This window comes from Strix uralensis, chromosome 3 (assembly GCF_047716275.1).
Source record: "Strix uralensis isolate ZFMK-TIS-50842 chromosome 3, bStrUra1, whole genome shotgun sequence".
Classification (NCBI taxonomy): domain Eukaryota; kingdom Metazoa; phylum Chordata; class Aves; order Strigiformes; family Strigidae; genus Strix; species Strix uralensis.
Window position 1 is genome coordinate 68,765,226 of NC_133974.1, and position 11,099 is coordinate 68,776,324.

The 11,099-nt window shown below is 46.3% G+C and overlaps 1 protein-coding gene across 2 annotated transcripts; it reads right to left on the bottom strand.

The window, feature by feature from the left end:
- Positions 1-366: 366 nt before the first annotated feature.
- On the bottom strand, positions 367-9,476 carry TAGAP (T cell activation RhoGTPase activating protein). 2 transcript variants are annotated; one of them, XM_074862732.1, is made up of 10 exons: positions 9,435-9,476; positions 8,914-8,998; positions 8,751-8,804; positions 8,075-8,141; positions 6,458-6,627; positions 4,928-5,089; positions 4,342-4,451; positions 3,435-3,630; positions 2,784-2,901; positions 367-2,601 (listed from the first exon to the last, which is right to left on the bottom strand). In XM_074862732.1, the coding sequence occupies exons 3-10, from the start codon at positions 8,778-8,780 to the stop codon at positions 1,424-1,426; spliced, it is 2,031 nt and encodes a 676-aa protein (XP_074718833.1). In that variant the 5' UTR covers positions 8,781-8,804; positions 8,914-8,998; positions 9,435-9,476; the 3' UTR covers positions 367-1,423. The 2 variants fall into 2 exon arrangements, with proteins under 2 accessions (XP_074718833.1, XP_074718832.1); XM_074862731.1 differs by having other exon boundaries at positions 6,458-6,630.
- Between the last annotated feature and the right edge of the window lie 1,623 nt (positions 9,477-11,099).

Consider the following 11,099-nt stretch of genomic DNA (forward strand, 5'->3'; position numbering starts at 1 on the left):
CTTCCTCTTTCTCTGTGTCCTGTGAACATCTACACCTGGAAAACATCATACCTGAGATGCTGGTATGCTACTGAATCTGCTCCACTTTTGGAGCAGTGTCACCTCTTTGCAGTTCCCTCTCCACCTCACTGATAACTGCTGTTACGTGGCAGTGTAACTTGTTTTCCTGACAGAGAGGGATTTGTTCTCAAAATCTAGCCTGCAGCCTCTTACAGCAATAGTAGTGATACAGCTGGTCAGTTACTTTCCTTCCTGCTGCTTAGATATGCCATCTCATTCAAGCAGACCAGCAGTACCTGTAGAATAGTATAAAAGTAGGTACAGTACATGTAGGGCCTGGATGTTTTAAAGACAGACAATGGACAGTTTAACATTCATGCAGAAAAATGTTTTATTGTAGTGAAGTTACACATGAGAAAAACAAAAGTCTCCCTACTCCTGGTTCAAGGCTATGCTGAGCCATAAAAGGGGAGGTAAGTGCTAACCAAAACAAGTTCCTACATGTAAAACACATTGCACTTCCAGTCATTTTTACAAGGTTATAAGGACACCACCTGATACTTTCTTTTTTGTCTTTTTTTCCTTTCCTTTTTTAAAATGAGCTGCACCTTTAACAATTATTTAAATTGGAATCCAGAATGTTTCCTTACAGAAGTTTTTGTTGTTTGGGTTTTTTTCCCCTCATAAAAGCAAACCTGAAGATTTTCTTTCTGCTTAGCCTGTCCAGTTTATTTAGATGAAAAGCACCTCAGGCCCCATGAGGTTTATTTGATACATTCCTATAATGACCTTGTAGGGCTTCGGTGGCTCTAAACCCAGGCTCGGTATACAACACTAGTGCTGGTTAGTAGTCAGATCATTCTCATCACCAGCAAGCAGGAAGAGGGAATGGCAGCAGGTGCAGGGCGTTTATGGAAGAGTGCTCAAGTGGCCTCAATGACAGAACAGCTCTTCCCCAGTTAGGGCAACTGCCAGCCCACTTCTTAATGCAGAAAAGCAGCAAAGCGTTGCACCAGCCTGGTGCACACACACGTAACAGATGGCATGGAGTCTGTGACCATGCAGAAAAGGAAAGGAAGGTGGGACAGGTTTTGGACCTGTCAACCTTTTAATTGTCCTTTTGGGGATACAAATACAACACTGTTTATCAATTACTAACTAGTTTTCCCACAACAGGTTATGTACAGCATATTCACTTACATTTTTTACATAATACACAGGTCTTCCCCACCACCACCTCTTGTGGCGAAAGAATGTGACATGTCAAGCTGACAGACACTTCAGGAGAGCCTCAAGGAAAAAAAAGTTCATGCAGAACTAGCTTATTCTTGGTCTCTTGAAAGTAAAATCTTACAAAGGACAAGCAAGATGTCTATTTTTACAATATTTACTTTGTACAGTGCAAAGAGGAGGGATAGGCTTTTTAAACATAGGATTCCTTAGCATACTGGATCTGGTCTACCTCAAAAACTGGCTGGCTACACCTTCGAGCCACATACTCAAGTTTCTTCTTTTGACAGGATTCAGACATGGCTCTCAATCGGTAAACTCCTGGGGTCACAGGTAAACTCACACGGGAGTTTATTCCCACAGTGACACTGAGGGTTTCAGTTTTCACATCAGAATCCTTTGCTGCACAAACTCTGCCACTGGGTAGATCCATTAGAGCTGTATAGGCTGCGTCCTGTGCACAGCTGCTGCATGGATGAGGCAGCAAAGCATCCTGGTTTGACATCTTTAATCTCATAGCTTGAACTGTGAGATTGTGGGAGTGAACTTCAGTGGCCAGGCAGTTTTTAGTAGCCTCTTCATAAGAGGGTGGTCTTCCAGGATTCTTCTGGTCTACCTCTCTGAACACTTCATCAGCTGACCTGAGACGGGGCCTTTGCCGATATGCCACAGGCAATGGTTTGTCATCATCAGGGCTGTTCTCCTGGACAACTCTGCAGGAGAACTGATCTTCCTTCTTTGTGAAACTGTCTCTCTGAAAACCCATGTTTTTTCCAGGCCCCCAACTCTGGGTTTTTATTAGTGTCTTCCTGCGGTTTGCAAAAGAGAATGACAAGGAATGCTTTTTGATCTCTCTGCTCGGCGTACTGCAGTCTTCAGTGGCCTTGGTGGAAAAGGACTGGGGCCTATTTAAAAAGGTTTTTTTGGGACTAGAGGGTGAAACTACTGGGGAGCTGGTGAAGACTGAGCCATCAGAGCTCTCCAGGGAGCAACTGGAGGATGTTTTAGGTAGAGAGTCTGTTGATAACTGTGAAGGTAAGATTGCAAGCCGTTTCTCCAGTGCCTCCAACCCTAGCTGTTTCTGCTGAATTGGAAAATTGTCTTCACTTTTGTTTAGCTTCTGTTTCCTTATCCTGCCTTCAAGGTGGTTCTGGAAGGACAGGTCTGGCTCTGAGTACCTCCTGTCCATCGTGCTGATGTCATTTCTGATATTAGTCAGTGAAGGGGCAGAGATGCATGTTGGATATCTCCTGCTCACACTAGTGCTCCTCCCTTTGGGCTGCTCCACCTGAGAGGTATGGGGGCTTCCTTCAGCTTCAGGATCTGCGCTGTCATAGGCAGAATCAGTCTGATGAGCAGCACATAGGTGTTCTGTGGGGAGAAAATGCCTGTTAGTTTTCACTGATCATCTGAGGATGAAAGGGAAGAGAGCACTGCAACAGTGTCTTGAGCCCTTTACAAATCTCTGTGTTTCCACAGATGTATTGCCATATCAGATTAAAGCACTTAGCCCAGCAGCCCCAGTCTGTGACATCCCCAGTCCGTTCTTATACCTGTGGAGCCGTCTGTGTGCTCCAGTGACTCCTCAGCCAAGGCACAGACAGGCAAGGCAATGTCCTCCCCAAATATTTCTGAACAGTTGTTTATGAGGAACTCAACCAACGCTGTCACCTGCACACAGAACACAGAAAACAGTTTATTTCAGTCAAAAGGGCTGAAAACATATCAAACAGTCTTTCCTGCCCCTGCCTGCTGTCTTTGTATGAAGGGTAGCACAGAGCAGGGTGGCTTCTGCCAACATCCTAGCTTAAAGTCAGAGGGTGAGTCCACTCTGAGGATGAGGCCTGATGCTGCAGACAAATTCATCTGCCCTCATATGGAAAAAACGCCGTCAGCCACAGCTTTGGCCTCGCTGTCCAGAGGGCCCATGGGTGGCAATGCCCACCAGGTGCCCCTTGCCCTACGCGTGCAAAGTATTCAGGGGCTGCGCTACGACGTAAGGGGCTGCAGGGCAACTGCTACTTTTGCTCAGAGGAGGCGAGACGAGGGGCAGCCTTGCCCATCACACTGCCGGCACCTGAGCTGTGGGGCACCCCCAAAATGGAGGGGTGCTGTTTTGTTCAGCTTTTGCAATGGCAGTGGGATCCCTATGGATGGCTCTGAGCTGCCCCGAAGCGGGTGGCTGCTTGGTGAGTTCCACACACCTTGTCATTCATCTCCTTCTGCACTTGCAGTGGGAGCGTGCTGTCCGTCTGTGGGCTCAGCATATTTGGGCCCACGCAGATGGCCAGGTTGCTGGAGTCCATCCTGTTGGTCTCTGCATTTTGGCTGATGTGGTGGAGCAGAGACAGCAAGTGCTTGAGCAAGACGAGGTTCGGTCTAGGCAGTTTGTCAGCCACCCTGAATGAACACAAACAAAATGTGACGTTAACTCATGGTGCATCGGCCCCTACTTCTTTATTTGAGCAAGTTTTAATTACACTCAGACAGATGATCCTTCCTCCAGAAAGAAGCATGCGTGTGCTTTTATCACTGCTTAGCAGAAGTATCATTCAGAAATCCCCAGCGGCAGCTGAGCGTGTGGTTAATTATAAGATCATAAATAATGAGGTCTTGACTGAAAGGCAAGCATTAAAGCAGTCGATGTCCTTGAGTAGATGGAATGGCATCAGGAGATGTCACTGGAGGCTTCCCAAAGGCATGTGAAAGCCTGTGGTTGTGCTGCAGAGCTTTCAAAGAACTCCCAGTCAGCATCCGCATCTGCTCTTTCTAAAGAGCAAAACATGGCAGTGGTCTTCACGTGCCCGACTTCACCGCCAGAGGATGTGAAGGTTCCCTGTCAGTGCCTGTCCCACAGCACCATGACTATGTTAGCTGAGACACTGCAGCCTCTCTCCTCTTCATACGCTAGCCATTTTGTAGATCAATCTCAAATAACTTCAGGAAGTGCTGCTGCTAGAGCCCTCTAAACCAAGCCCCATGAAGCAATAGCAAGCTGATATAAATGACAGGCTTCTAAATGAGACTCAATTTTGAGAGACATCGTTGGCCTCTACCAGCCACTCCATCACATTGGGACTGGTTGCAAAACTTCCTTGTTGCAACACTTACTCTTTCAATTCTTCAATTTTTTCCTGCTTGCTTGGCTTCTCCACAGCTTGCATCCACTTCTCATAGAGGTCGGCCGACAGGAGTTTGGAGGGAATATTTCGTAGGAAGTCCTGCAAGGCCAAGAGATTTAGATGAGGCTTTGGACACTACTCCTGAACACAGAGGGAACACCACTGTGACATGGGCTTACTAGGAGGCAGGTTGGCTTGAGCTACCTGACCATCAGCACTGGCAAAGCAGTGCAATGCACAAGTACATGCCAAGTATGCTTGCACTGGGGTGACAACAAGACCCAGCTCTTAGCTGCTTTTCATTCACCCATAAATCTCAGTATTCCTCACTGGGAGGAAGCTGAGGAGAAGGATGAAGTGAGTTTCCTGTGGGCATGCAGGAAATCAGCAGCACAACAAGTAGGACTGAAAATCAGGTGGAAAAGGAAAATGCCGAACTTCCCTAAGCCTGAAACATTTAGTCTGGCTTTGCTCTGGCTTTAGCTTGGAGTCTCACCTAGGTCAGCTCTGGGCACTGAAGTGGGCCTGTGCAGATTAGCAATGTCCTCCCACCACTGCAGGTCAGAGGAGCTCACCTTCAAGACCACTGCCAGCAGGTGCACAGATTTACTTTTCAAATCAACATTCCCGCCTTTGTTTAGGTCCTCCTTCAACTCCTTTCGTGCTTTCTCATTAGCAGCTTTTCTGAATATCCCTTCAGTAGAAGGTCCTTTTATATACAATATAGCTAGGACATCCTGTAGGAAAAAAAAAAAAAAAAACAGACAGGAATGGGAGAACAGTTACTTGGCTGAAGGAAGGTCCTTTAGCAAATTAACATTTCTTTAGAAACAGAAGAAAAATTTTCTGGAGGTACACCATGCTCTAATTAGATGAGTATCTAGTTAATGCTCCAAGTAGATTACATGGGCAATAACCTGATTTTCCCCCAACCCACCCTCTTTTTGGGTTGCTGAATTCCACTAACTTCAGTGGAGTCATCTCTGCTTCCTTCCAGATGGAAACAAGGAATGGCTTAAGTCTTAGTTCAGATCCCTTGCCTCCCAAGCCAGGCAAATATTGCTTAGAAGATACAAAAGCCTGTCTATTGGAAAAGCCAGCTCAGTGGGAGAACTGTCACAAGACCATTTTTATCCAGAAGACAGCATTTAGGTATTTGTCAGTGGCAGTCCATAGCTGAACACTTTTTTCAGGGAAATACAGAAATGCTTGGAAGTTTATGCTGCTGAAAGATTAATTTAAATGACTTCCGTAGAATCACAGATGTTTATACTAAGGAGCAGATCTTCTCCTCCTATTCCTGGTTCTGGTTTGTCTCCACTCAAGGTAACTTCCAGTGAACATTGGGTGCACTGGACAAGATCTGCAGACCTGACCCTTTCCACATCTGGGATGGGCCCTAAGCTTATCAGAAGTATGTGTGGAGGGAAAATCATAGAATCATAGAATCATTCAGGTTGGAAAAGACCCTTGGGATCATCATGTCCAACCATCAGCCCTACTCTACAAAGTTCTTCCCTACACCATATCCTCCAGCATCTCATCTAAAGGATCCTTAAACACATCCAGGGATGGTGACTCCACCACCTCCATGGGCAGCCTATTCCACTGTCTGACCACTCTCTCTGTGAAAAACTTTTTCCTAATGTCCAGTCTGAACCTCCCCTGTTGGAGTTTAATGCCGTTCCCCCTTGTTCTGTCACTAATCACCTGTGAGAAGAGACCAGCACCAACCTCTCTACAATGTCCTTTCAGGTAGCTGTAGAGAGTGATGAGGTCTCCCCTCAGCCTTCTCTTCCTCAAACTGAACAGTCCCAGCTCCCTCAATCTCTCCTCATAGGATTTGTTCTCCAGGCCCTTTACCAGCTTCGTTGCCCTCCTCTGCACTCGCTCCAGCACCTCGATATTTCTCTCATATTGAGGTGCCCCAAACTGGACACAATACTCCAGGTGTGGCCTCACCAGTGCAGAGTACAGGGGGACTATCACCTCCCTACTTCTGCTGCTCACACTAAAATCATCTCCTGGTTACTGCAGCACAAGTACGGAGGGTCTTGCCTCACACTGGAAGCCAGAGGTATAACTGTATTGCCAGGCTTGCTTACCTGGACTGGCTGGGGCAGTGTGTCATCTTCCCCACAGATAATTGCCAGAGGCTGGCCAAACAGAGCAATTTTGGCACCGGAGTCTAGCTGCCCTGGGGAATTCCCATTGGTAGAGCTTCGTCTCAGAGTAAATGACTGCGATATCACCTTCTTTCTTTTCTTTGTTCCATCTGCTGCAAGCAAAAGGAAAACAAAAAATCAGTTTTTTAAATAAACAGTGCTATGCAGCATTTCATCTGTGTGCAGGGCAGAGATGTATGTTGAAACAACTCTAACTGAAGAAACTGAAAAACAACTAAGTGGTTACTAAGGAAACAACTGACTAAACTGTAAAACTCTGACCATCCCTCTAAGGACGCCACCTTTCCTGTTTTGGGTTTGTTTTTTTTTACATTCTAGTCACTGTTTCTTCTTAGAGAGTGGGAACATACAGGGCACAGAAATAACAGCATTTATAGAGATTTTTGATATTGCAGCGGTTTCTGTGATAACTATCTAAAGCAGATATGTCACTTGGGCAGCTGGCAATGACAACAGTTTTCATTACACAGTCTGACTGTGCCCCAGCCTTAGGGCAAGAGTGGAACTAGGGGCTAGGGGCTCCTGCTTTTCAGCCTCTTTTACAGGCTGAAATGAAGACACACTGCTCCAGCTCTGCCAGCTTTGGAGTCCTGCTAGAACTAGTGCTTGCCCCTGCCAGCCAGCCAGTGGAAGGTGATACTTGCTCCAGAGGATGGGAGCATCACAGTAGGGCCTCACTGGCTTCAGGGTCAGAAGTATCTTAGCATGGGTTTTTCATCTGCATCTTAAAGAGGAGGGCATGTTAGAAATTTGGAGATGATGATTGTATTGGTATGAAGTGTGGCTTTTTTCCCATTCAGAAACACTGAGAGAAGGATCCTTTTGCTAGAAGGCTTTCTAAAGGAGTTGCTTTCTGCAAATTTCCTATAAAGGACTTGCCTTCTACTCCAAAATGAAGTTGTCTTACACAGATGAAAAGTTCTCAGGATCTGTATTTGTGGCTTAGTACAAGTCCTTGGTAGGGAGGGATGAAAAGCTATGAGAAAGTCACCTAACATTATAGTGTCATATAAAATGTTTGCTTCTGTTACTCCTGAAAAATGGTCTGATATGATGGTCTGCTCCAAATCTGACCCTGACCTGCTAATGGTCTCCTCTGGGTTGTTTACAGGTGCTGAGGTTTTGCACAGCGAGTGAAAACAAGTGCTGTTGCTGCTGCCAAGAGGGTTTATTTGCTCTGGCGTGAAACCGCTGGTAGCGGTACTTGGTACTCGCTTGCGGTGCCACACCTCAGTGGTGATGCTCGAGTGAGAAAGAAGCACATTTACTTCCCATTGCTGCCAGGGAACACAATGAAACGTGGCTCTGAGGACAAGAAAACAGGGATACAAGACCTCTGGCACTCAGCACTGTCACCTCTGCTGCTGAGCATAAGAGAAAGAAGTCATTAGGAAGTGGGTGGTCTCCTGGGTGGGGCTGAGGGCTGTGGATTGCTTGCAGGGAGGTGAAGCGGGCAGTTTCGGGTGGTTTTGCAGAAGCGCCAACTTGCAAGCGTTATATAAGAAGTCAGTTCCACAGTTTGCTTTTAAAACTCACCAGTTGAGTGGCAAAGTCCATCTTCAGTATCTGCTGGGACCAGCGGGGAGCATTTCTTGGCATCAGCCTGCAAGAAGCGTTACAAAGAAGAAGGGTTACAGAGCTGCCACCAGCAGCGAGGGCCACCAGCAGCAAGGGTCACCAGCGAGTTGCTGCAGCTCCTCAGAAATCTGTGGGAGGCTCTGGGGAATAACCAGAACAAGCCCAACACCTGCTGAAGAGGTGCCTTGGCCCAGGAGTGACACTGCCTCACTGCCCAATAGAGGGGTTTGTGGTAAAGCCTGCAGCCAGCACCCCAAACCTGCCTAGCAGGTCACAACCCCTTTCAGGCTGCTCTTTTGACCCAGAGAAGCCACAGCTGGACACAGCCTGCTCTTCTGTGTCCTCGCCCAGCACTGGAGATTTCCTCCCAAACTCCTCCGGGGAAGCCTTGACAGCTTCAGAGCCCGCCAGATTCTTGAGCAAAACTGCCCAGGAGCTTGGGAAATGTGCTGGCTGCTCACAGCAATGCCCAGCTCCTTCTGCATGGTGCTGCACAGAGTTGCCTTTGAAGGGCTCTGCCCATTCGTGGGTAATGGTAGGCAGCCGACAGCTCCTACAGGGGCCACCCCCACTTTGCTAAGATATCTCACATCAGTACCCAAGAAGGATCGGGGGAAATGTAGCGGCTGCTTACCTCCGACTGGCGCTCAATCAGACTCTCCATGTTCCCAGCATTTAGTGTCTTTGACTAGACAAGAAAACAAAGACACTATGTAAGTAATTGAATGCCATGGTTTAGAAACCAGAGCTTTTCAAAATCACTCTGTTCACAGAGATGAAACAATAAAGACACTCACGGTATTACAGCTGCTTAACACTTTAATTAGGAGTTTGATCGGGAGAGCTCTGGACACTCTGGTTTCCTTCGGTCCTTTTGTTTGCCTGTTTATTGAACGGGGAACGGACAAAGAAAGAGCTTTGTAAAACTGCACCCTTCTTGCCTTTCTCCCCTGCAAGCCAGTCTGACATTTAAATACGATTCTGAAAGAGCAAGATATCCCACACAAGTCAATCATAAAGCCCTTCTCTGGAAGGCACTCAGTCCTGCTGCCCTATCTACCTCTTGATTAAAACAGAAAAAAAGCAGCTTTCTATTTTTAATCCATGCGAAAAATGAGCAAGTGGTGACAGCGACGTATGGTTGTTAATCTGCAAACACAAGACTAAGCAAGTCAGTCAGCTCTGCCCACGAGCTACACTTAGCAGTGGGCGCACCTCTCCCCCATCTGTATTTTTGTGCATCTCTGTACAGCTGCTTCTGGAGCACTCCACCGACTTCAACCACAACGCCATAGATTTTATCCCGGGCAGTACTTACCCAATGAGTGAGTCCAGCCAGAGGTCCTTCACCTCCCGCGAACTGCAGAGGAAAGGAGAAACAGCATCACTGCCCACTGCTACTAATCCTTTGGACGGAGGCAGGCGACTAAACAGTTCTACCCCACGTGTGCTGCCTTATATAAGCAGAAGGGGCAGGTGGAAATTCACAGACAGGAAGAAGCATCATGGGGCAGGACTGAGATGCTATGAAATTTCTGGCTTCCTCTTTCCTTTTAGAGGAGCTACTTTTTTTTCCCTTAAAGAAAAAAAAAAAAAAAAAAAGCCCTTGTAGCTGTTATGGATGGAAAAGATGAGACACTTGCCAGGTAAAGGTTCCATCTAGCATCACCAGCGTGAGGTGGGATGTGCAGAGGGGACTGCAGTGTGGGCAGCTTCTCCTTACCATTAAAGGGCAGTGGGTACAGTCTGTCCTTTGACTGCTTGGAGACCTTAGATTTTGCAGTTTAAAGACATACCACCAGATCAAGTTACACTAAGAATAGTTAAAAAGATGGGGAGTGGAATAGCCAAGATTCAGAAAAATGTTTTTGTATGTTTTTTTAAAAACTAATGGCAACAGATTACTCTCTGCAAGCAGATGTAGACACACACTTTACCGGTGCCAACTAGTTTTGAGAATATAAGCACCGGATTCCTATAGAAGAAGTGGGGTTATGTAATAATTTAATAATGTATGACTATGTAATAAAATGTCTTGCTTAAAATATGTCTTAGTAAGAATTGTTTGTCCAAGTAATAAAGTTTAATTCAACTGAGGAGATCAAAAAATCCTGGAAAAATCTACCTCTGCTCTCCCTTCAGGGTCTGTTGCTGACTCCCCCACAACCTGGGCACATCAGAAGCAGAAGGACAACGGTACTCACTCTACCAGGCCATTATGAAAATTCATCAATGTTTGATGTTAAATGCATGATATTAGTTCAACTGATTCAGTGACAGAGGCAAATTACAACCCAGTATTCTGGCTATCAGTCTTTTGATCTAGTGAAAACGAGGAGCAAAGGCTGAGAGTCAAATGGTTAGGAATATTTCAGCAGTGGATTTAGGTGGAAAGCATACTTGTGAAACTGTGGTCTCTCTGATGCCTCCCCCAAAGGATGATTGTTTCACATGTGCAGGGGACGGGGCTGTGTCATAGCACAGCTCTTTGCAGATACATGTTATGGCTACATCCGCTGCTGAATTCACCCTGAAAGCCATTCTTTGCTTAACCACATCAGATCTGGCCCATGTAGTATTGACCCTGGGTTGTCGTGTGAAACAGACAGGTGGTCTAATCTTGACTGGCAGGAATCCAAGGTGCAAAATTCACTTTTGGTTAGACAGAGATGTGCACAGAAGGGCAAAAGGAGAGCTGCCCTGCTTTTGTGGAGGGCAATGCTGTAGATAACCATTCGAATCCTCCTGAGGCCCATCATTTCCATGCTTCTGTAGAGACACCAATCTGTAGACTTGTTTAGGGTTGAAACTTACAGGAATCTCAATCAATTACCCTGCAGCCTTGTGGACTTACCACTGATCTTTTACTCATTAATGTAAATGATTTTTTGTTAATTAGCAGTCCCATGACATCTGTCATTTCCCTACTAAATGCCATGGGATGATGTACGTTCTTGCAGAGATACTGTCATCCTGCATCACG